Source organism: Emiliania huxleyi (genome assembly GCF_000372725.1).
Source record: "Emiliania huxleyi CCMP1516 unplaced genomic scaffold EMIHUscaffold_41, whole genome shotgun sequence".
Classification (NCBI taxonomy): Eukaryota; Haptophyta; order Isochrysidales; family Noelaerhabdaceae; genus Emiliania; species Emiliania huxleyi.
In genome coordinates this window covers 716,615-740,002 of record NW_005198900.1, presented here as the reverse complement: position 1 = coordinate 740,002, position 23,388 = coordinate 716,615, and the positions used below count along the sequence as shown (strand labels likewise).

At 65.8% G+C, this 23,388-nt stretch overlaps 7 protein-coding genes across 7 annotated transcripts; 6 read left to right on the top strand and 1 right to left on the bottom strand.

Moving 5' to 3' along the window:
• Positions 1 to 1,367: 1,367 nt before the first annotated feature.
• On the top strand, positions 1,368 to 1,994 carry EMIHUDRAFT_210227 (hypothetical protein; the record flags this gene model as incomplete). Its single annotated transcript, XM_005769853.1, has 2 exons — positions 1,368 to 1,847; positions 1,977 to 1,994. The coding sequence occupies 2 exons, from the start codon at positions 1,368 to 1,370 to the stop codon at positions 1,992 to 1,994; spliced, it is 498 nt and encodes a 165-aa protein (XP_005769910.1).
• A 696-nt stretch (positions 1,995 to 2,690) lies between these two features.
• Positions 2,691 to 4,110, top strand: EMIHUDRAFT_464241 (hypothetical protein; the record flags this gene model as incomplete). Its single annotated transcript, XM_005769852.1, has 4 exons — positions 2,691 to 3,339; positions 3,442 to 3,525; positions 3,600 to 3,650; positions 3,769 to 4,110. The coding sequence occupies exons 1-4, from the start codon at positions 2,773 to 2,775 to the stop codon at positions 4,108 to 4,110; spliced, it is 1,044 nt and encodes a 347-aa protein (XP_005769909.1). The 5' UTR covers positions 2,691 to 2,772.
• A 525-nt stretch (positions 4,111 to 4,635) lies between these two features.
• Positions 4,636 to 4,998, top strand: EMIHUDRAFT_65952 (hypothetical protein; the record flags this gene model as incomplete). Its single annotated transcript, XM_005769851.1, has 1 exon — positions 4,636 to 4,998. One exon carries the CDS (start codon positions 4,636 to 4,638, stop codon positions 4,996 to 4,998), a length of 363 nt encoding a protein of 120 aa, XP_005769908.1.
• A 247-nt stretch (positions 4,999 to 5,245) lies between these two features.
• EMIHUDRAFT_451434 (hypothetical protein) lies at positions 5,246 to 7,566 on the top strand (the record flags this gene model as incomplete). Its single annotated transcript, XM_005769850.1, has 6 exons — positions 5,246 to 5,647; positions 6,258 to 6,295; positions 6,373 to 6,634; positions 6,827 to 6,865; positions 6,940 to 7,077; positions 7,145 to 7,566. The coding sequence occupies 6 exons, from the start codon at positions 5,246 to 5,248 to the stop codon at positions 7,259 to 7,261; spliced, it is 996 nt and encodes a 331-aa protein (XP_005769907.1). The 3' UTR covers positions 7,262 to 7,566.
• A 65-nt stretch (positions 7,567 to 7,631) lies between these two features.
• On the bottom strand, positions 7,632 to 9,226 carry EMIHUDRAFT_65966 (hypothetical protein; the record flags this gene model as incomplete). The annotated part of the gene is made up of 3 exons (XM_005769849.1): positions 7,632 to 8,340; positions 8,380 to 8,608; positions 8,659 to 9,226. 3 exons carry the CDS (start codon positions 9,224 to 9,226, stop codon positions 7,632 to 7,634), a joined length of 1,506 nt encoding a protein of 501 aa, XP_005769906.1.
• Positions 9,227 to 12,289: 3,063 nt separating this feature from the next.
• On the top strand, positions 12,290 to 13,777 carry EMIHUDRAFT_451433 (hypothetical protein). The gene is made up of 5 exons (XM_005769848.1): positions 12,290 to 12,580; positions 12,654 to 12,925; positions 13,002 to 13,113; positions 13,210 to 13,401; positions 13,475 to 13,777. Exons 1-5 carry the CDS (start codon positions 12,350 to 12,352, stop codon positions 13,601 to 13,603), a joined length of 936 nt encoding a protein of 311 aa, XP_005769905.1. The 5' UTR covers positions 12,290 to 12,349; the 3' UTR covers positions 13,604 to 13,777.
• A 594-nt stretch (positions 13,778 to 14,371) lies between these two features.
• On the top strand, positions 14,372 to 18,149 carry EMIHUDRAFT_210221 (hypothetical protein; the record flags this gene model as incomplete). Its single annotated transcript, XM_005769847.1, has 5 exons — positions 14,372 to 14,501; positions 14,715 to 15,971; positions 16,127 to 16,650; positions 16,727 to 17,431; positions 17,565 to 18,149. The coding sequence occupies 5 exons, from the start codon at positions 14,372 to 14,374 to the stop codon at positions 18,147 to 18,149; spliced, it is 3,201 nt and encodes a 1,066-aa protein (XP_005769904.1).
• Between the last annotated feature and the right edge of the window lie 5,239 nt (positions 18,150 to 23,388).

Below are 23,388 nucleotides of genomic sequence, written 5' to 3'. Positions count from 1 at the left end.
CCCCCTCGCCTGGTACGCGTCTTACTACAAGATCGAGCTGCCGGAGAATGGCGACAGGGTTAGGGGGCACAAAGGCGATAAGCATCGGGGCTTCAAGGGCGCGAACCGGCGCGGCAGGGCGCGGGACTAGCACGGAAGCGGTAGGCCAGGGGTGGAGCGCTGAGGATTGGCCTTCTCGCCCCAGGCAGCCGCTGGTCCGATGACGCGCGAGGCCTCAGCGAGAGAAGTAACGAGAGCAAGTTGCGACTAGAGTGATGTCAGTGCGACTTGTGGTTGTGCGCGTTGTGTGGAGCACGACTTTGGAGTGCAGTTGAAGCTTGAACTCCCAGTTGGCAACAGCAACCTGTGCTAGACCCTGTGTGTGGGGTGCGCGGTCGCTGTAAGGTACACATACATACACGCACTCACTCACGGACGCACGCGCACGCGCGGGGCCACGCGCGCCTGCCTGGCTGGCTGTTGGGCTTTACGAGAGTTTCCTCTCGCACCCTGCCAGGGTTTCCTTTGTGTTTCTCCTTGCTACTGCTAGTCCCCCCCTCTAATACAACTTACTCTTACAAGCAGTCAGCACCCTCTCTACGAGTTTCCTTCTGGGAAACTCCGTGGAAATCATCATTCGTCGCACGAAAAGCTGCCCCCAGGCCCCAGGCGTCTTGACGGGTATCAAAATCCTTCCCTACAAAAAAAGGCCAACGGACCCGAGAAATCATCAATTTCCCGGGCTCTGAGCCGAGTCTGTGTCTGAGGCTGGTTTGGGCCCCAAATCAGCCAAATCGGCAAAATACCGGGGTATTTTGCGGGTTGCCGGCGGGTATACCTGGAAAAGTTCCCGGGGGTATACCTGGAAAATATCCGCGTAGTTTGCCGGTTTCCTCGGTTTCGCCTCACAGATTTTGCCCCAAACCAGCTCCCAGACTCAGGGAAACTCGAGAGTTGCCAGAATGGAGCAGGAATGGAGGGAGCACCAACCAAACACCCTCTGGTTTCCCTGGAAACTTCCGGAAACTCAAAGTGCTGGGGACCCTCTGGTTTCCCTCTGGGTTGCCGGAAACTCTCGTCTCTCGGTCTCGTCGATCGCTGTCTCTGTGTGGCCCACATGCGCCCCAAGTCGCGCAAGTGCCATCAATCATCTGCCGACCAAGTCTCACTCACTCACAGACACATGCAGAACTGCACGCTATGAACCATGTTCTTAAACGAGCGGTTTGCACTCATTGCCGCCCTCGCTCGAGTTATCCTGCAGTTAGTTACGTGAAATTAGATTCCACCAAATGATCGCGGCCAAAATGCAGCGACGGTCACTTCCTTTTGGAAGCGATTCGGCGGGGACGCGGACGGTCGGTGCAGACTCATGGGCGCGACGCACCATGGCCAACACCTCCGCTATGGCGTCAACGCCCCCGACGGGTCACCTTGGACCCGGCGCTGTGCGACCTGAGTACATTGTCGGGGGCTATGAAGCGCAGCGCTTCACTCACCCTTACATGGCGAGGCTGTACCGCAACAATCTGAATGGCAACGTCGGCTTCTGTGGTGCATCGACGATTTCTCGCCTATGGGTGCTGACGGCTGCGCACTGCGTCCTCAACATGCAGCCGGCGGCCCTGCATGTCGGCGTTCACCGACACGATGTGGTCGCCTTGCATACCTTTGAGGATGACTGCGCCGAGAACATCAGGGCGGTGGAGATTGTCGTGCGCCCTGAGTACGAGGTTCATACCTCTGTGTCTGCTGACATTGCTTTGATCCGGCTCGAGCGTGCGACCACTTGCTCCTTTGATCATCTTGGACTCGACGACGGGACTTTTTGGCCGCCAGATGCGATACCCCCGATCCGCACTGCTACTGTAATAGGGTGTGCGAGCAGCGAGGACGCTCAAGTGTCCACCACCAGACTTGGCCACACAGCATGGCAAAAGGGTCACATTCTTCCCCCGCGGCGCCGCGCGCGCGCCGCCAACGCGCAACGGCCACAGGCGGCGGGGGATCGGTAAGCGTTACTCGAGTATGATCGGCCGGCTAGACAGGAGCGGTAGTCTGCCTCCCCGATAGGGCTAGGGCTAGGGCTCCACAGGCAGGGGGAGAGTCCTCGAAAAAAAACGAAAAAGTCAGGTGTGTATTCTTTTTGCTTGGGGCGGCCAGCATGCTGAAATTCTGGAAAAACCTGACCGGCCCCTGCGGTGCCCCTACCTACCTACCTACCTACCTACCCTACTTATGGGAAACTAAAAAAGAAATCAAGGGACGGGTGAAGGTGGGATACTATACCGTGCCGCCGGGTGCAACCTGTCCTATACGAGAGATGGGATTCCTGTCGTGAGGGTGAACCCCCTGCCCAGCCCCCCTCCGTGTCGCGATGCGCTCCCCGCTCCCGTTCCCCTGTGTCCCTGATCGTCCTACAAGATCCTGCTTGTGCAGGTGGGGACCCTGTCCTTCTCCCACCCCTCGTTTGGCGTGTCCGTTGTATTTATTTATTTATACTATACCAACTAAAGTGATGGCTGGTGGTACTCTCCTGCAACCACAGTCCTTCCTGTGACATGGCAGGCCACTATCAAGCCCCACAAGCACCAGATCACCCACTTGGGGAGGGTTGACGTCGTGATTTTCCGAAAATTTCTTTTTTTGCTGTGAAATTCCGGCGTGAAGAGAGGGAAAACCCGAGGAGCGCCCAGACCTACCCTGCCTACCCGCCAAGCAAAAAGAATACACACCGCGAAGTCGAATACAAGCTCACCACCACACAGGGCCAGACAAAGAAAGACGCGCTAAATGTCGCTCTGCAGTGTCCGAGAGCGGCTTCGCCGCACGCCGCTGTCGGACGCCGTTGTGCGCCGCATCCGCGCGCTCGGCCTCGGCCGGGAGCGGGGCGGCGCCGTGCGCCTCTCCGACGAGCAGCTGCGCGAGGGCCGGCGGCGCGAGCTCGGGCGGATGGGCCTGATCCGGGCGGCGGCCAACCTCGACGAGCTCCCGCGCGCCGCAGAGGCTGAGCTCGCCCTCGCCGGTCGCTCGAATGTCGGCAAGAGCTCACTGCTCAACGCGCTGGTCGGGAAGCGCTCGGGCGGGACGACGACGCGTGGGCTCGCGCCGGTGCAGAACAGGCCGGGCGTGACGCGGTCGCTCAACTTTTATGGCTCGGAGCGGCGCGGCGCGCGGATTGTCGACATGCCTGGCTACGGGTTTGCATTCGCCTCGGACGGCGCGACTGCGCAGTGGCAGGCTGCGATGCGCGAGTTTGTCGTCTCGCGGGGCGGCCTGCTGCGCGTGCTGCTCTGTGTAGACGCGCGGCAGAGCCTGCGGGCGCTCGACCGCGAGTTTCTGCTGATGCTCGACCGCGAGGTGCCGCGGACCTGTAGCCCTTGGCGCGGAGGCGGTGGCGTGGCCGAGGGAAGCGTGTGGCGGGCGGCGGCCACGCCGACGCCGACCCCTGCGTGCGCGCAGGCGGGCGTGCCCTGCCTCGTGGTGATGACCAAGTGCGACCTCGTGCCCACCAGCGAGCTCGCGCGCCGCTTCGCGGTCCTCGAGGCCGCTGCAGCCAGCCTCTCGCCTTCTCCGCCGCCTCGCCAGCCCCTCACCAGCGGGTGCCCCCTTCGCCGCAGGCGGACTTGGCGGAGCTCGGCCTGCGCGGCTTGCGCGCGGGCGTGCACATGGCGCCAATCCCGACCTCGCCCTCACCCTCACCGTCTCGCGCTCTGCCCACACCTCTGCCCACGCTTCTTCTCCTGTGCCGAGACGGTCGCTCCCTCTCCTCGCTTTGGCCCTGGACAGGTGTCGAGCCGCACGACCGCGGGGGTGCCAGAGCTGCGCAGGGCGATCGCGCGCGAGATGCCAAAAGGATGGCTACGTTTCCCGCGCGGCGGCACCGAGGCGGCGGAGGTGGGGGGGGCAGAGGCGAAGGCGGGAGATGCGGCAGAGGAGGAGGAGGCGGAGGCGGGGGCGGAGCCGCTCGGTCGGACGGCGCGGCGGCAACGAGCCAAGGTCGCGGCGGTGGCTCGGCTGAGTCAGCGCGTGGCGGCGGCCGACGCTTGGGCGCGCCGCAAGTCGCGCCTCTCGGAGCAGGAGCGCAGCAGTCGCGGCCGCTCTCGGCGGCGGAGGCAGTTTGGTGGGTGAGAGAGCGTGTGCGGCTATGCGCAGTGCCGTGTGCGTGTGTCGTCTCACGTTTTTGAGGCTGGCGTTGTGCAAAACTCACAAGACAAGACTTGCTTCAAAAATGCGGAGAGAGAGGGCAGTTAGCGCTCTCCTTCGCGCGATCCTCTCCTGTTCAATGGGCCTGTGATATCGCTGCGACTGCAGCGCAGACACAGGCAGCACACGCGCGCGACTAGATTTGCGTCGCCCTGTCGCCCCTCGCTCCCGGATCGAGCGCCGCGAAGGTCTCTCGAAAAGCCGTCTCTGCGCTGCCGGGCCCTGCCGGCTCTCTCGATGTCGACCCGCGGCGGAGAGGGGCCGCGCGGCGGGCGAGGAGGACGAGGGCCGCCTCTCGCCCGCCTCCCGCCCGCTCCGGCGCGAGGTGGGCGCCGGGAGCCGAAAAGTGAGCCCGGCTGCAGCGGCGCGGGCGTTGCGGGTGAGCCACCCTTCGAGGCAAGGAGCCCTCCAAAAATCAATTCCAACATCATCCCTCGACCCAGCTCAGCCATGCCGCCCGCCAAGAAGACGCCCGCCAAGAAGTCCGCCAAGAAGCCGTCCGGCGGCGGCGAGAAGAAGCGCAAGAAGAAGCGCGTCGAGTCGTACTCGTCCTACATCTACAAGGTGCTCAAGCAGGTGCACCCGGACACCGGCATCTCCTCCAAGGCCATGTCCATCATGAACTCGTTCATCAACGACGCGTTCGAGCGCATCGCCGTCGAGGCGGGCAAGCTCGTGCGCTACAACAAGAAGGGCACCCTCTCGTCGCGCGAGATCCAGACCGCCGTCCGCCTCATCCTCCCCGGCGAGCTCGCCAAGCACGCCGTCTCGGAGGGCACCAAGGCCGTCACCAAGTACACGTCCAACGCCTAAATCGGCACCCCCCACTCACTCCCGGTGTTTCTAAACACCACCCTCCTGATCTTCTTGGCGGTTTGCATTCTTTTTTCATTTTTTTTAAGAGTGCGCGGCGCCGACGGATGGCGGTTTACTCCGCCGTGCTCCCTGCACACTCAGAGCCCCTTTAAGAGTAAGATCGCTCTTCCCCGCGCGCTGCGCCTGCCGCCGCTCCGCTGCCGCCAGCCGAGGCACTCGCACTCGGGCTCCGCGGCGTCGGCCGATGGCCCTCTTTGACGTGCTCGCCGCCGCGCCCGACGCGTGGGCCTACGCCGCGGGCGGCACGGTCCGGTGCCGCCTCACCCTCATCGGCAGCGCCTCCTCCGCCGAGCGGTGGGTGGACTGGATGAGCGCCCAGCTCTGCGGCCACTTCTCGCTCGCGTCGCCGCCTCCGCCGCCCTCCACGCCGCCGCAGGCCGAGGCCACTGCCTTGCCGGACGAGCGGCAGCAGGACGCGCCCGGGCGGCGGTGCTTCTTCTCGTCGCCGCCGCACGTCGTGCTCGCCGGCCACGCCGTGGAGCCCGGCGCGCGGCTCGCCTTCGACGTGGTCGGGACGCTGCCCGACGGCCTGCCGCCGAGCCACCACGGCGACCTGGCCCGCATCGAGTATGTGGCCGTGCTCACCGTGCGGATGATGCGCCCGCCGTCGGAGCCGTCCTCCGGCTGGCGGCGCGGCCCGATCTGCAGGCTCGCCGTCCGCGCCGCGCCGACACCGCCGCACTTGCAGCGCCTCACCCCGCTCCCCACGCACTTGCAGGCTGCGCGTGCCGCTGCGAGTGTTGCTGTGCGGCGCGCCGCGCGCCGGCGCGCCGCTGTGCGCGCAGCCGCGCCTGCAGGAGCCGTCTTGGGAGGGCGGCGCCGGGGAGGGCGGAGCAGCCGGAGGCGGCGGCGGCGGTGGCGGCGGCGGCGGCGGAGGCGGAGGCGGAGGCGGAGGCGGAGGCGGCGTGCCAGAGTCGCAGTTTTGCTGCAGCGTCAGCTCGGAGGACGCCGCGCTGACGCCGGTGGCCAGCCGGGGTGGTGCGGCGTGTGTGGAGGGGTGCACTTGGCCGGCGGCGGGCGAGGAGGAGGAGGAGGAGGAGGAGGAGTGGGAGGAGGTCGGGAGGGAGGAGGAGCCGCTCGTGTTCGAGGCGGAGGGCGAGGAGGAGGGCGAGGAGGAGGGCGAGGAGGATGGCGAGGAGGGGTCTTGGAGAGGGAGCGAGGGGAGCGGCGCGGCGGACGGGCATGCGGCCACGCAGGCGGCCAACGAGGGCCTCTTCCAGGTCCGGCTCGAGGGGTGCGCTGCGCCCTCCCCCCCGCCGCACAGCCGCGTTCTCCCACTCCTCGGCCTCGAGGGCGGCGGTGCGGGAGTAGGGCGCCTCTCGCGACGGTCGCGTTTGTCGGCCGCGCCTGCTCGCGCGCCCCCGGAGAGGTGGTGCGCGGCTGCGTCCGCTTCGAGGCCGGAGGGTCGGCGGAGGAGGGGGCGGCGGCGGCGCTGCAGTGCTCTCTGCTGACCATCTCGCTCGACCTCGAGGAGGAGGTGGAGTGCGACGAGCAGCTGTGCGACGAGCTGGGGTGGGACCTCGCCCTCACACGCACAGAGGCGGGCGGCACCGGCGCGCGCTCGAGTCGCACGGTGGGCGGCGCGCACACACACTGCTCCCCCACACACCCCTCCTCCCCACACCGCTCAGCTTCCCAAACCGCCCTGCTTCCACCCGCTGCTCCCACACCACACCGCCCTCGCACCGCTCCCTCACCGCTCCCACACCGCCGCAGCAGCGGCTTCACACCCCGACTCGCCCGCCCCGGGCCCTTCGCTCCGCAGGTAGAGTCTGTCGAGGTTGCGGCCGCAGCTGTGCGCGAGGCGAGCCTCGTTGCGAGCGGCCTCTCCGTGCGGGGGGGACGAGGCGTGGGCCGAGTCTCGCCCTCTCCTGTCAGGCGAGCTTCGAGCTCCTGCTGCCGAGCCACCTCCCGCCGAGCTGCGAGGCGCCCGCGCTGACGCTGCGCTGGAAGCTGCGCTTCATCTTCACGCTGAGGCCTCGCCCCGAGACTGAGGCCGCGCAGACCCTCGACTGGGAGCGCCGCCGCCGGCTCGCGACGCGCCATCCCCGCCACGGAGGCAGGACGGGACGGTCCGCTGTAGGTGCTGCCGATGACGGTCCGGCCGGCGCCGCGGCGCAGCTTGGCTCGGGCGGCCGCAGTGGCCACGCCGCCGCCCGCCACCTTGCCTCTCTGGCTCGAGGCGGACGCCCCGGGCTGACGTGGCGCTCGCATCACCTCTACTTTGAGCACCAGAGTGTCGTGGTGGCGACGAAAATCGCACCGGTAAAGGCGCGCGCCAGTGCTAGTCACCCCAGGGCAGAATGCCGATTGTGCTTTAAGTGGGGCCCGGAGGGGGGAGGGCCGCTGGCACAGTGCAGCTCTCACCGCTCGGCTCGTCTCACACACGATAATTGCTCTCGATCGTCGATGCCGTGGCTGTTGCGGCTCGCGGGGGCGGTCCTGGCGCTGGCGGTCGCCCTTCCGGTTCCGCGTTTGTTCACAAAATAGAGTAAATACGAGACTGCCCAGTGCACACGTGCCGGCTCACGCCGCCCCTCACACGCGCGCGCGGCCGCCTCGGCTCATCGTCATTCGAACACGCGCTCGCTGTCCCACCATCTGTTCCAAGCCACAAGGCCCGCTAGCTCCACGGCGACAAGGAGGGCAAACATGGGCGTGAAGTCCCGGCCGTTTTGCTCCAGTAGCCAGCCGGTGAAGTACTGGCCCGAGGCGCCCGCGATGACGGCGAAGACGGAGGTGCCGCCGTAGATGAGGGACGAGAGGCGGGTCGAGATGTCCTGCGCGCCGCAGCCGTACCCCGCCGCCGAGCCTGCCTGGCAGCCGACCGCCACGACGAAGATCGCCTCCGCCTCGTCGCGCTCCAGCTGCAGCCCGCCGGCGCCGGCCGAGAGCAGGCAGAGCGCGAGCATCGCGAGCGCCGGCCCGCCCAGCGCGACGGACTGCATCACCTTGCGCGCGTCGGTGCGCCGAAAGTGGAGGCTCGAGACGAGAGCGTCGCACGCGGCGCCCGCAGCGAGCGAGCCGACCGCGCCCGCCGCAAACGGGTAGAGCGCCGCCGTCGACGCGTCGGCTGTCGAGAGGCCGAACTGGTACGAAAAGTAGGTTGGGAGCCACGATAAGCCAAAGTACATGAAGAAGTTGGAGCTGCAGTGCGCGGCCGTCATCGCCCAGACCGGCCGCGAGGAGGCGAGGGCCCGCCACGGCACCTCGCCCATCCCGCCGTCGCCGCCGCCGGCCGAGTCGCCGCCGCCGGCGCCGGCGTCGCCAATCCTGCTGCTGCTGCTGCCGCCGCCGCTGCTGCTGGCTCCGGCGGACTCGAGCTCTCGCGGTGCGTCGGCGCCGAGCACTGCCCACAGCACCGCGATGCTGAGGCCGGCGGCACCGAAGGCCTCAAAGACGAACGGCCAGCCCTGCTCTGCGATGAGCGGCGGAGCCAGGACGTAGGCGGCGATGGTGCCGCAGGAGAGGGAGGCGGTGAGGCAGCCCCAGAAGAGGGAGCGCCGCTCGGGCTGGACGAAGCGCGCCGCCACCGCCTGAAGGATACCTTGCATTGTAGGATACCTACACTCGGAAGATTTGCCGCGCCCAACGAACCCGCCTGCAGGGTCGGCACAGCCGCCGCCTCGCCCACGCCCATCACGGCGCGGGTGGCGAGCAGGGCGGGCACGCTCGAGGCGGCGGCCAGCGGCGTGGCGCAGGTCGCCGCAGACCAGACGACCAGCCCGCCGAGGAGGACCTGCCTCGGCGAGCCGCTCGATGCCAGCACGCCCGCGGGCAGAAGCCCGAGACAGTACCCGAGCGAGAAGCCTGCTGCAATGGCACCTTTGGTCGAGTCAGAGTAGGCGAACTGCTCCGCCATCGGGAGGATGGCGATCGAGATCAATACGCGGTCGAGAGCGCACACCGCGCCGATGGCGCAGCAGAGCAGCAGCACCGTTACCGCTCGGGCGGAGGGCACGTCCTCGGGCGGCGGAAGCTGCGGCTTGATCTCGGCTGCCGCCGCCGCCGTCAGCGCGGTGGCGCGAGCCGCGCTCCTCAGCAGAAGGCTCTGTGTTCGAGGCGGCGCAGATGCAGAGAGCGCAGCCGGCACATATCCCAGCGGCGGCAGTGGCGTACGGAGCGCGGCGGCGGAGGCGATGAGCAGCACGAGCGATTCGCGCATCCGCACTGGCGGCGAGACGACGCGTCATTTCTTTTTCCCGTCTGCTGTGAGAGTCAGTCAGTCAGTCTTACACACCTCCTAGCATGGAGGACGGGCCCACACGCACACACACGCTCCACACGATTGGCTCGGGAGCCGACACGAGAGGCACGCGGTCACCGGCCGTAGCACCGGGTCCGGACTGCTGGACGCACAAGCGCACAACAGTGGGTTACGGGCTAGAGAGCCCTAGCCCTGGGGGGTGCGCGGTCGCAGGGCCATAACACGGGTCTCCGAGAGGGCTCCGTGTACCGGGTTTCCCCTTAACTGCAGAACGCCCCCTCTTCCTAGCCCTGGGGGGTGCGCGTTCGCAGGGCCATAACACGGGTCCCCGAGGGTTAGCTCTGCGCTCCGGGTTTCCCCCAGCGGCGGAATTTTTCCCTCGCGCTGTGGGCCCCACTAGCGCTGAACTACTTACTTTTTTTGATTGAGCGCTCGGCTACAGTCTGGCGAGTACAGTACAGACCACGCCTCACTTTTTCACATGCTTTTCGCTGCGCATGCTCGAGCCCCCGGCGAGGGCTTGTGCTGTGCAGTCTTGGAGAACCCTGTCCACGCCTGAGGATTCTGCACTAGCGATTCTGCCACCCAAGACAGGATTCTGTTTGCGGAGGCTCAAGAGGGATTCGTGTCCGTTTCTTCTGATTCTCACTCTCCTTTTCCGGTTCTGCCTACTCGATCTGATTCTGCCCGTCCCCTTTCCACGCACTCAGCCTCCGGGCAGGATTCCTCACCCAGCTTCCGTTTCTGCCTAATCGATCTGATTCTGTCCGTCCGATTCTCGCCTTATCAGATTCTGTCGCGCGGTTGCGGTTTCTGCCTCCGGATGCCGGAAAGGGAAATTTCCGCTTGCCGGCCGATTTCTTGGCAACCCGGCCGGACTCTCGTTTCCTGATTCCTGTTTTTGCCCGTCGAGGGGCGGTAGCCCGGCCGGCCGGCCATCTGGGCATGCTCACTCAACCAATCACGCTCATGTGTACGCGCCGTATCCTCCGCGCCACCCACTTTGCCATCGAAGTGCGCTCCGCGCTCCGCACAGTACAGTCACTTTTGAACGGCGGCTCATCACACGTGCGTCAGAGATCTCATGGGCGGTGGCATGATGGAGCCAGAGCAGTGCGCGGCCGATCTTAATTCTGGGCAGGCGGTCTCCCATTCCCGCGGGCGCTTGGTGCCGGGGTTTGAACGGCATGCCGGCGTCAGATGCAGCTTGGCGCCGGCCTGCGGCGACCCCGCAAGCGGTCGTTGGTGCTGCTCAGCGATGCTCACAGCGGCACGTCTGCTCTTTTGCTGTGGGGAGTGCTGTCTGATTGGGTCTCCAAGCCCGCGGGCTCGCTGTGAATGCACCCGCCAGCTAGGCAGCTCCGCGGCGGTGTGGGTGTAGAACGGGTAGCTGCTGTCTCGTGTCTCGGTGCTCGTACTAAGTCAATGGGAGGAGTGCTTCAATTTCTTCTTCTTATACGCCCAGCTCAAAAGCACACACGCATCACGACGCCTAGACAGGCGAGACGCGGCGACAGCCGCGGCGAGCTCGTTTTAGAAGCGAGCCGCTCGCGGCGAGCAGTTTTAGAAAAAGGGAAAAGGGGGAGGGTTAGTTTGAACCCGAGCCGAGCTTCGCTCGGCTCCCCCCCGCGCGGGAGCGCCCCCCCCCCCTCTCCTCGGGGGGACGGGCAGAGCCCGCACCACACACTGCGCCTTTGCGGACGCCGGACCGAGGCCTAAGCGCTGAGTGCGCTGACGTGAGGCTGGAGCGCCAGAGAGACCCGCGCCTGAGCATGCTGCCGCGGGCGAAGTTTGAGTGAGCTGTGTGAAGCCCCGCGCACACGCAATATCGGCTCAGGAGTTCGGAGAGTCAGGCCAACATAGGTGATAGGATCCCGCCGAAATGCGTAACTCCGAGGAATCAGGAATCAGGAATCAGGAATCAGGAATCAGAATCCCGGTCAAAATGTTGGAATCAGGAATCAGGAATCAGAAATCAGGAATCAGGAATCAGAATCCCGGTCAAAATGTGGGCGATCCGACAAATCAGGAATCAGGAATCAGGAATCAAATGGAGCATCAAGAATAGGAAGAGAGACAGGAGAATCGGGAGGGGGGAGCAGAATCAGGAATTGGCTCTGGCTGCCCTGGAGAATCGGAAAGGAAGCGGAGGAAACGAGAATGGAGAATCAGGAAGCTGAAAGCGGGGCCAAGATGGGAGAGTCTGGGGAGAGAATCAGAATATCTGAGCAGAAGAGGAACCTGGGAAGGGGAATCTAGTGAGAGGTAGAATAGCAAGAATCCTTGTGTAGTAGAGCAGAATAGGAAAGGCAGAATCCTTAGGCGCGGACAGACTTCTCCATTACTCGTGCTGTGAATAGCAGGCGTGGTCTGTACTCGCCAGGGTTCCGGCTCCTACCCAGATAGGGGGTCTGTCCTCCACGACTCGCACCAAAACGCCCTACCTACCTACCTATTGCGGGCGCCAATCGCCAGGCTCCGTGCCCCACCTACCTACCTATTCCCAGGCCGCGCAGTCGAAGCGAAAAAATACCCGTTAGCCCTCTGTGAATACCCGTTAGTCTCGGCTGGCGTCCCAGCCGCAGGCGACTCGCCTGGCATGGCCCCGTTCCGGCTAACGCGCGGCCCGTCTCCCGCGCAAGAAGCGGTTTTTTTACTTTCACCCCCCCCCCCCCCCCCAACCACAACCACCACCTACCTACCTATTGCGGGGCCCTCTGGGGCGGTCAAAACCGGACCTACCTACCTATTGCATAGGGTCTAGGTAGGTAGGTAGAAAGGTGAAGAACAGCCAGGCTCGGACTGGACACCAACGCGGTATGGGTGGACGCCGGACAGATGATGACGGCACGCACGAGCGACACACAGACACAAACAAGCTCACAAGACACACAGCCAGCGGGCTGCCACACACCCTGAGTTGGCGTACACATAACTCAAGGCCACATCCTCCCTGTCGCCGTGGCGCCAGACCCCCTATCTGGGTAGGAGCCGAAACCCAGGGCTACCAGGTGGCTGTAACAGGGCGCTGGTTGCGGCTGGTTGCGCCCCTGGGGAAGGCGGCTGCGAAGAGCCCATAAGATGCTTACGCTCGTTGCAGGCTTCACACCCGCCGTGGTGCTGGGCACCCGCCGTCCGATGCCTCAGCGTCCCTTGGTGGCGATGACGGCAGCACCCACCACAGCATCATCGGCGGGTGCATCGACTGCCGCCACCCGCACCTTTTGCAGGGCTTCCGACCTCCTCGCATCCGGACCCAAAGTGTCTGCCATTGATGTCGTCAACGTTCTCGGTCGATGGCAACGGATGGAGGCTTCCAGAAGAGCCGGGCCGCAAACCGAGCGGGCTCACATTTGACGGTGTCCGTACCTGCTCCGCCTCGCAGGAGTGGGACAGCATAGGGGAACTCCCCGCAATGGACGCCTTCTTCGACGCGGAGGGCAACATCGTGGACGGCCCTGCGCTGCGCGACGCGTGGGCGCGCTGGGAGGAGGCCTTCCCTCGCAAGGCGTCGCGGCTCAGCAGCGAGACTCGCACCTCCAAGTTGCCCCGCTGGCCAAAAAATGACCCGCAGTTCTCCGCGCCCGACGTCGAGAAGGCCGGCGCCCAGCCGTGGGCGGCCAGGACGCCGCAGCGGCGTGGGTTCTGCAAGCGGAAGCACGCGCAAGCCGACCGCTCTCCCCCACCGCGCCCTCCTCTCTCATGCTCGCAGCGGTGATACTCGCCGTGGTAGGTCGCAAGCGCAGCGGCACTGGCACGAGCAGAATGTCGGCAGACTGTCCTTCCGCTCGGACGCCCTCGCTGCCTCGGTCGGCTGCACCGCGGCCGAACTCGACGCGAGGGAGGCGCGCGTCCATCCCGACACGCCGCCGACGCTCGTCCATCCCACCTCTTTCACGCATCATCCCCGTCCTCCCAGCTCGCGCCGCCACCTTGCGCAGGTCTCTCCCTTGGCGTGCGACGTGGTCTTCGATGCGCTGTCGCGCTCCCAGTCCGGCATCACCGACAAGCTGGGCTGCGACGAGCGGCGCGCGAGCTACGAGACGGCACAAGGCGGTTTCGACGCCGACGCGTTCGAGGAGGACCTCGCACGCGGCCGTGCCAGCGTGGCAAGATCGTATGCCATCTACCCGGTGACCCGCCTCCAGCCACCCACCGCTGCTCCCCGCCTCCAGCCACCGACCGCCCACTGCGCCCCCCTTCCAGGGTTCGATCAACCTGGTGTCGCTCTTCGTCTACTACGAGTACGAGCGGCTGCACGACTTCCACGTCACGACCGACTACGTCTCCAGCTTTGTGCAGCGCTTCCAGGAGAACTTGTCGGCCTTGTCGTGACAAGCGTGGTGGGGAAGACGCGAAAAGGCTTCCCTTGTGCACCAGCATGTACCATGTTTCTCTCTCTGCTCGTGCTCTCCAAGAAAAGTACGCGTGATGTGAATGTATTATGAGAGCGCCGAGAGGGAGAGGTTAGGGCTGTACGACACAGCTGACAAAAACAGGCGTTCAAATACAAACAGGCTAACAGCCCAGCGTTGCTCCTCTCGGAGTCCGTAGAAGTGGAGGGGGGAGCCGCGCGGGGGTTCCCCATTTCCCATTATTTCCATTCCTCCGCACGGCACACGATTCAGCCTCGCTGGGCGCAGGCTTTCAGCATTCAGGTTTAGGTGTATTCAGGTATGTTGTTGTGGGAAGTGCTCACGCGAGAAGGAATCGACGCCACGACGCGATGCGAGCTGCACAAGAAGTCATGAGTGATCGCAAAAAGAAAACCGAGCAGACGCGCTCCCTCATGAAATGCTACAAAGAACCCTGCACAAAGATCGCACGGGTGGGGACCTGTTCCTTTTTTTGAGCTTAGCCTTCGATCGTATGAAACAACCACCCTTTTTTCTTTATTTTCATGAAAATGAAATGAAATGAAACCGTCGGCAACGCTGCCTGCGACGAATGCACTTCGAGTCGGCGCCCGCCGCCGGCCGGCGCGCGCCATCGTCGGCGCGCTCCGGCGCAACCGACTGGCGTCGTACTTCACCCACGCAGAGCCCTGCACCGACGCGCGTCGCTCCCGAGGACGCACTTCTGCAAAATTTTGTGCAGACTCGCATGGCTAGCGAGCGGAGAGACTGCGCATCGCGCCATGTTGGCAGCGGCGGCAGCATGTACGAAAGCGAGCACTTCAACCTCGGTGCAGCATCGAACCTGCAGCTCGGTGGCCAAAGCAGCATTGCAAGAGGTGGGTGCGATGCCAGCAGCTCTGGACTCTGGCGCGGCGGGGCCTGCGGCTGTTCGTCGAGCCATGGATCGAGTCTCTCTGCGTCACGCCCGCCGTCGAGTGGCTCCCGGCCGCCGAGCGGGGAGTCAACCGCAAGCCGTCGCTCGTGCCCCGCCTCACCTGCGGGCTCCTCCTACTCCTCGGCTAGCGGGTACACCCAATGTGCGGGCGCAGGCGGCCCACGTTCCCTCGACTTCATCACGCCCACGGCGCCAGCAGCGAGTGGCTGGGAGGAGGAGGAAGGGGTCTTCGTCGCGCTGCCGGCGGGACGAAAGCTGCAGGTGGACATCCTCAGCACTTGGGGCGATCCTTATTACGTCGGGCTGGCCGCCATCGAGGCATTCGACAGCGCAGGGCTGCCGGTTGACCTATCCGCAGGTCGGATTTGGGCCTCGCCCGCCGACATCAACGTCCTCCCAGAATGTTCGGACGACCCGCGAGTTGTGTCCAACTTGACCGATGGAGTCTGTGCCACCTGCAACGACAACCACCTGTGGCTGGCTCCATACACCGCTGGCGAGCGCAACCTCTTGGGGATTGAGCTTCCCGCGCCCTGCCGGCTCTCGCTCGTGAGAGTCTGGAACTACAATAAATCGAGAATCCACTCATACCGAGGTGCGCGTCGAATTGAGCTGCGGCTCGACGGCGCGCTCATCTTTCGCGGCGAGATCAACAAGGCTTGCGGGAACGTGGTGGACGCCTTTGCGTGCGCCGAAAGCATCTTGTTCACGCTCGAGCCGCAAACGCTCACCGCCATCGAGGCGCACGACCTATGCTGCCACTCGCCTGAGCACGACTCTGACGCCTTCCGTACGGAGCGGCCGCACACGCCCGGCGCAGAGGCCGGCGCTCTAGAGTGCCGGCCCCGCGTCATTCCGAGCGAAGTCACGGCCGTCGCTGCACGGCCTGCGACCTCGGCTGGCCAGCGCGAGCCTGCGCCGCGGGCAGCCGGGTTCATGCCGTCTCTGCCCCCGATGCAAGATTACGAGGTGCGGCTCCATCCACACGGAAAGCAGCTGGTTTTGCTCTGCGAGTCCACCTGGGGCGACCCGCATTATTTGGGTCTAAACGGGCTCGAGCTCCTATCGCCAGAGGGAACAACCATCGATCTCCAACGAGCTGCGATCACCGCCGATCCTATCGGTGTCATCGCTCTTCCAGGGATGCACGGGGACACACGGACCGTGGACAAGCTGCTGCTGGGCGGAGACTGCGCGTGGGGGTGGCTCGCGCCGTACAGTCTTGGCGCGAGCGCTTCGGTTACTCTCAGAGGAGAGGCGCCTCAATTGCTGGGGATGCCAGCGGCGCCTGCCAGGCGCCTGCTGGGCCGCGTGGGCGAGAACGCGGTGTCGCGTCGTAACAACGGGCAGGCCCTTCGGTACGGCGCGGACCGCTATTACGAGGTCGCGTTCAGTATGCCCAATGGCGACGGTACGCGCGCGCTATTGCCTCCCGGCGCGCGCGCAGTTAGTGTGGAGCTGCACACACCCTCGCTGCGCAGCGTGTGCGGCGAGGCGCTGCGTATGGCGCCCTCCCAGCTCTGAGTCGCCCCGCTCGCCCCCTCGCAGCTGGCATCCGCCCTGCAGTTCTCTTCCGGTGCTTCATTGAGAGCGGGTCGACCAATGACCCCGAGACGGCCCAGACAGCCGAGCTCTTGTGGTGCTACAACGGGGAGGACCTCGCTGCCTACAAGGACGAAGCTCCAGCGCCGCCACCACTAGAGGCGACCTCGGACGACGACGCGCTGGCCGAGGGCGCCGCCTTTGCCCTTGGCGACCGCGTCGATGCCCGATATCAAAAAAAGGCGCGCTGGTTCCCAGGCTACGTGACGAAGGTCGTGCAGACGAAGAGGGGAACGACCGGCTTCCGTGTCCACTTTGACGACGGCGACACCGACGTGCTGCCGGCCGGCTTCATCCGCCAGCGGGTCGACATCGTCTCTCTGCTTGGGACGGAGCTCGCGGCGCGCATGCAGCAGGATCCAAAGGTGGTGGTGCTCACAAACTGCGCAGAGGCGCACGACGCGGAGGCGGTCATGGGGATCGCGGCGGTCGGGCTGGGATGCGAGTGGGAGGTCGCGGGCACGCTCATCTTCGAGTTCAACGACAAGGTGCCGCCTCGCAGCCGCGCCGCGCCCCATGACCGCCTCTGCGCGCACCAGAGCGACGCCTCTCCCCTCAACATAGGCGCCGCCGCAGGCGGTCAGGCCGCTCTCGTTCACGCCTTGGGGGGAGGATGCGTCGCTTGCTTCGATCATGCCCGAGTCGCTGAACGACATGCCCACCACCGAGTTGCTCCCGCCGTCGCTCTTCCCGCGGCCAGCCTCGAGCCACCGGCGCTGCCCGCCCGCCTTGCCCGTTGTCCCCCTCACCGCCGGGCCGGTCTTGCGCGGCGCGGCGCTCATGTTCCAGGCCGACGATGCGCTGGTTCGGTTCCTCTCGTACATGGACGGCGACGGCAGCATCAAGTACATGTTCGGCAAGGACTTCTCGGGCGACGAGATCCACGGCTTCCGCGTGCTCGAGCAGGGTTCCGACGAGCTCAGGCTCTGCACCACCGACCCCGAGAGCAAGGACCTGCTGCAGCGACCTCTCAACCAGCGCCCGTTTCTCAACTTGACGGGCGCACTCGTGCCGACCGACATCGGCGTCAAGATCAACACGGCGACCGTCACCCACGAGGGCGTGATCTCGTGCGCCTCGTGCGCGTTCATGATTATGTGCGCCGTCGGCACCGCTCGCGTCCGCTTTTTCGACTGCTGCTTGCTGCAGGGTCACATAGTCGCCACTCGCGACCTGTCGATCAAGGAGTCGCGCAAGGTCGAGATCGACTTCGTGATTCCCGAGCTGCACCGCCTCGCCGTCCTGCAAAGGGCGCATCAAGATATGCTGGTGTGTGCGCGCGCGCTCTCTTCGCCCCCTCGCCTCGCCCGCGTCGCAACTCCTCTCTCCACACACACACACACCTGCCCCCCCCTTACCCCCCGCGTCCCTCACTAATTGATCTGCCCCTCTCCCCTCCCAGGCAGCCTTCATCGACCGCGTCGACAAGGTCTCGGCGCTCGACCCAATGGTGCTGCACTTGAAGAACTGGCCGCCCGAGAATGTGATGGCGTTGCCATGCTGGCCCGACATGTACCAGCGCTCGGGGAAGGGGGCGGGCATGTCGGACACGGACCGCATCATCTACCGTGCCTCGATCAAGAGCTCCGAGGACGTGCAGAGCTTCCTTGGTTTCCTCGCCGTGGAGCTGCCGTCGACAGCCAAGGTCACGCATCGCTTTGCCCTGGTCTCCCCCACCCCTCTCTCAGCAGCAGACGAGAGCCAGCTGCGCGCAAAGGACGAGCTGGGTGCCACAGGAGGGTGCGGCAGCCGCTCGGCGCACTGCATCGACTACGAGCCAGCGGCGCGCTTGCTGACGGTGCGTGTCGGCGTCGCCACGTTCAACGGCTCGATGCCGGTGGACGGCGCCTCGGTGGGTGCTCCGCCTCCCTCCATCCCCGACCCCAAATACGTCCTCGGCCTGGGCTGGGTGGCGAGCTCAACTCCCGTGCCCTCGCCAGCTGAGCTCCACGGTCAGTCGGCCACACTCGAGGAGTATCCCCTTTGAGCGTCCGAGTGTCCTTGTGTACGTATTTCGGTCTGGGACGCAGTGTGGAGCGGGTGTGCAGCACACTTAGTCCTTGCGCGCCCGCCTTCGCGTCTGCGCTCGCGAGTCTCGCATGCCGGGATGCACACCCATTGTATTGGTGGAGTCGGTACTTTCTTTTGAACACATGCATCCAGTTTGATGCGAGACTCAAAACCTTCGCCCCCTCTGAGTCCTCCCTCTGCTGTCTCGCCGACGTCGCGCGGCCCCTGCCCCTCTACCGCCCATCTCGCTACGCCCTGCCGCCGCGGGGCAGCCCGTCCAGCGAGGACCCACGTCGCGCGCCCCGGCGGCGGGGGCGCGGCCGCACCCACGAGCACGCCGGCGCCGTCGCGCTGGGTGGCTGATGCTGCTGTTGCTGCTGCTGCTGCCGCTGGCCGTGCAGCGCTCTTGACATCACCCTTGCGCACGTCCAACCGTTGCGTAAGCCGTCCTATGATTGCGGATGGCTACGGGCGGTAACGTGTGGTTCCCGGCGACTTTCGGCGATTACTACCACGATGACCAGCCAAGCTCGGAGGCGCCGGGCGGGTAGCGGCAGGTAGAGGGCAGGTAGCATGGAGAGGCCTTGGGCCATGCAACCACCTATACAGCATCTCCACACGCCAGTGCTTGTGCGCGCGGTGGAGTCCCCGCGGCTGGGCAACGCGGACGCACCGCTCCCGCCGACTCAGCCCCCGACGCCTATCGCCTTCGCGACGCCCATTGGGGGCGACCCTTCTCTGCCGCTCGCCGCCACTGCGTGCGACGCTCGCGCACGCGCGCCTGTGCATGCGGTTCCGCGGGTCGAGCCTCCGCCCAAGCGTGGACCAGCTGCCGCGGCACGCTCGGCGCCGAGCGGCGGCCAGCCTCGGCCGCAGCCTCAGGCGGCCAGAGCACCGGCCGCCCGCTTGCCGCTGGCGCCGATCGGCTCGCCGCCGCCTACGGGCCAGCCGCCTGCCGGAGCTCCGCAACATGGGAGCCCGCCGCCGGACGCGGCCGATGCGGGAGGGCCTTCGGCTGGAGAGCGTTCGGGCCGACCGGCAGGGGCCGGGGCCCGGCAGCAGCAGCAGCAGGCACAACGTCGTCCGCCGCGGCCCGCTGCTGTGAACAGAGGCGCTGCGCGCAGCCGCGCCCCAGCGGCCCCGGGCAAGTTCAACTTCTACTCTCCGGGGAAGAAGGCGCGGTACTCGAGTAAATTGCAGACACTTCCCGCCGTCCGGCTTGCACCGGCCAAGTTCGACTTTGCCGCCATGCCCAAGGTGCGCCGCCCCCACCCCACTCTCAACACTTTCACACGCAAGACTGTGAATTCTCCTGCAGCGGTAGACACACCCGCCCTTACCGCCGCAGGAGAACATGCCGCTGCAGCTGCGGGCCGCCTTGGAGGCCTCCTTGCCGGGATGCTTCCGACCAGGCGGCAACTCCAAGGACAAGCCCAAAGTCCAGCTCGACCTCGGCACCCTCGAGATGTGGATCCGTGCGGCGGCCGTCGCGGTGCAGACCGAGAGCCGCGGGAACAAGCCGGCGGCGAGGAAGAAGCGTTCGGCAGCAGGCGAGCCTCGCGGCGACGGCGACGGTGACGGCGACGGCGACGGCGACGCCGCTGGTGGGGGCGGCGGCGGGGGCAGCGGCGAGTACCTGTTTGGGAGCGCGGACGACGCCGACTTTGTGGCGGCGGTGGCGGCGGAGCGTAGGCGCATCGAGGAGGAGGGGCCGTACGACCTCAACCAGATGGCCCGGTGCGGCGCGCACGGGGACAGCACACTCAACCACGTGCTGCGCGAGCCGATCGAGGAGTTGGAGCAGATGATCTCGTCGCTGCAGGTCGAGCTCGCAGCGGCGCTGGGCCAGCCGTTCTACCGCGAGGAGAAGCGGCGGTGTGAGCCCTACAGACGGCCTGATCGGCAGACCATGACGCGCGGGGAGCTGGGGTATTGGAAGCGGGTGCGAGCGAAGTGCGATGCGCACTTGCGAGCGATTGCGGAGCTTGTCAGCACTCCCGAGACGGGGCACGAGGGCATGGACACGTACCTCGCCGAAATCGTCGACGGGTCCCTCCCCGGGTCGCGTGTGCACGGCAAGCGGCGCTTCCTCTCCGGGCAGCGGTTCGTGGCGCGCCTACAGAGCAACGCTCGGGTGAAACGCACGTGGGACAAGGAGTCGCGCAAGACCAAGGTCCACCCCACCAGGACCTCGCTCGCCGATCTGCGCCGCATGGGCCACGTCAACTACGGGCTGGCGCGCAAGTACGATGCAGGCCACCGCTTGTTGGGCCACTCAACCTCGTCGAGGCTGATCAAGGAGTCGACGAAGTACGACGAGCAGTGGTGCCCATCCGCGCCGCACATCGACGAGCCGGTGGCGGTCGACGAGGGAGAGGACGTCGAGGCGGCGAAGCAGCGGGCGGAGGCGCTGGCGGCGGAGCGCGGGCGGGTGGCGGTCGCGATGCTGCGGCGCGAGGAGGAGAGGCTCGAGAACGACTTCCTGAAGAAGGAGCGGCGGAAGAAGGAGAGCCGTGAGAAGGTGGCGCGGGCGGCGGACGAGGCGGCGGCGAATGCAGCAGCGAAGGAGGAGGAGGGGAGCGAGGTCGAGGAGGAGGGAGGGCCGGAGTCGGAGGCGGAGTCAGAGGAGGAGGACGCGGGCGAGGAGGCGCCTGAGGAGGCGGCGCAGGAGGCGGATCAACAGACTCCCCGAGGGGGCGAGCAGCGCGCGCGGGCAGAGGGCAGCGATGAGCGGCCGGTCTGGAACCGCAAGAAGCGGCTTGCGGCCACGCATGGCGCGTGCAACCTGGCAAACAAACTGGCAAACGAGGGAATGCTTCCCTTCACAGGCCAGGTGCCACTGCCGGGGAGCCCCGCCGCCAGATTTGCTTTCCAGCTGACGCTCGATGCGGGCGAGCTCCTGAAGGGGATGCGGGGTGCAAAGAAGTGGACCGCCGTTCTTGCTATCATCAAGTGCTTTGGGGTGAAGGGCGAACGGTGGGGGCCCGAGTGCCTGAAGCATGTCGTGCAGGGCGCATGCAATGCGGCCAAGGCGCTGTTCCTGCGTTGCTGGGCTGGCGACGATCACGCCGAGAATCAGCTGCGTGGCTTCCTCGGCTATGTGCAGCAGCTCGAGCAGCTGCGCCAACCGGGAGGGTTGGTGGTGGAGCACGCCTATCTGCCGCTGCCGCCGGCGCTGCTCGACGAGGGACTCGAGCTCGTCGAGGACCTCGGCGTCATCGACGAGGGCGACAGCTTCTACCAGCGGCACATTGTCGTCTCCGATGTGCCCATGACTGCGCACGGCATCGTGAGCGCCGACCTTAGCGCAATCATGGAGTTTCTTGGACTGCACTGGATCGCCGACCAGCCGACCTCGCCCTTCCACAACGTGCTGCACAAGGACCAGTCGAAGCTCGCGATGGTCGCCGTTGTTCCCGATGGCGGCGCATCCCTCGAGCAGATATGCGAGCGGCAGTGGCCCGGCCGCCCGGAGATGGTTGAGTACGCGCAGATGATGGCCGACTCGTCGCAGGACTGGTCGAACTCGATCCAGTGCCCGATGCTGGAGCTTCGCACCGGGTCCGCGAGCGGCGGCACTTCGACGTCTCGATTCGCTCGCGGCAAAGGGTCCAACGCGGCGCGGGGAGCGCAGGCGCCTCCCCCTTGTGCCCTTCAAGCGCCCGCCGCTCGTATTTCTTCTTTCTTCCGAGAGTGCCGTGACGGGACGGACGCTTGCTTACGTACGCTCACACCACACGTACCCTGTAGACTCACAACTCAAGCCCGCCACCCCCAGGTGAGCACGACACCCTCGCTCAAGACCAAGGAGACCAGGGTCAACGGCAAGAAGTGCACCCAGGTGCTCGGCGTCCCCGCCGACAACTCGCAGTGGGCACAGCAGGCGCTGCGCGACGCCAGGTTCGACCTGGACCGCTACCGCAGCTGCCTCACCTCCGTGGACCTCTCCACCGAGGCGGGAGCGAAAGCGATCCTCCCTGCCGGGTCCCTCGTGCTGCTGCCGTATTTGCCGCCTTTCGGCGAGCGCGAGCTCGAGGACATCCTTGGCGGCGACTCCTCGATTGCGCAGCGATACCTGGCTCTGTGCGTCCTGCACGCGGAGATGCGTCAGATGGAGCTGCTCATCACGGTGCTCGAGCGGGAGCTGACCCAAAAGCTCGAGAGCACCAGCTCCGGCAAAGTCGCGGCGATCGACACGTTTAACGCCGCGATGTCGGACGTGGGCCTGCAGCTGCGGCACAAGCTGACCATGAGCAACGACACGAAGAAGCGCTACCCGGCCGCCTTCGACGGCAAGGACTCCCGCGCCTTGCGCAATGACTTTTTGCTCATCGAGGAGGGAGGGAGGGGCGCCTCGAGGTTCTTCACAGCGCTGGAGACGGCGCTGCGCGCGATCGGCAGAGAGGACGCGATCGCCGGCCTCGACGGGCTGGCCCGCACCGCGCTCTGCCTGGCCAAAGCCCTCCGCCTCATGCGCCTGAAGCCGGCCGAGATGCGCAGCTATGCGGGCGGCCCAGAGCAGGTGTATCGCGACTTCGAGCGCGCGTCGTCGGAGTTCTGCGTGCGCTGGACGGGGGGCACGCACGGCCTGCAGTTCAAAGGCTACGGGTGGCATATGTGGGCCTCGCTGCCGGAGCTCTTCCGCAGGTACGGGTGCCTCGAGCTCATCAATCAGGACCCGATGGAGCAAACGGTCCAGCGGATGGGCGAGGCGATTGCCAAGTGTCAGCACGGCGATTGCGGAGGCGCTCGGAGGAAGGGGGTGAGTGACGAGGAGCATCAGGCAGATCTCGATGCGCGGAGGGCGGCGGCGCGCACCCAATCTCACATCCTCTACAACCACATGCAGCAGCATGCGATGGACACGGTGTCTGCGCCGATCCCAAACGACAAGGACACCAACCGGTCGCTGATCGACATTCGGCTCGCCATCGACAACGCGAGGTCGGAAGGCAAAGTCATCACCTACGCGCAGTACGTGCAGTACTGGTACCGCTGGTTCAAGAAGCGCGGGTGGCCGCAGAGAAGGCTGGCTCGCTTCCAGCAGGAGCTTCGCGCCAAGTGGGCCGCCGCTATGGACACGGACTAGGTGTGTGTGTGGGTGTGGGTGTTACGTTGGCGGCGCGCGTACGGTGCGTAGTATGTACGTTTTACGTGGTACGTCGTGAGTACGTGTGTGAAGCAGGCTGCTACAATGCTCACCTTCTCTCCCGTCG

Coding starts and splice junctions, on each gene's coding strand:
- EMIHUDRAFT_451433 (XM_005769848.1), top strand. CDS start 12,350: ATGCTTACGCTCGTTGCAGGCTTCACACCCGCCGTGGTGCTGGGCACC. Junction 12,581..12,653: donor GTCGATGGCAACGGATGGAG/GCTTCCAGAAGA, acceptor TCCGCCTCGCAG/GAGTGGGACAGCATAGGGGA. Junction 13,114..13,209: donor CCGAACTCGACGCGAGGGAG/GCGCGCGTCCAT, acceptor CACCTTGCGCAG/GTCTCTCCCTTGGCGTGCGA.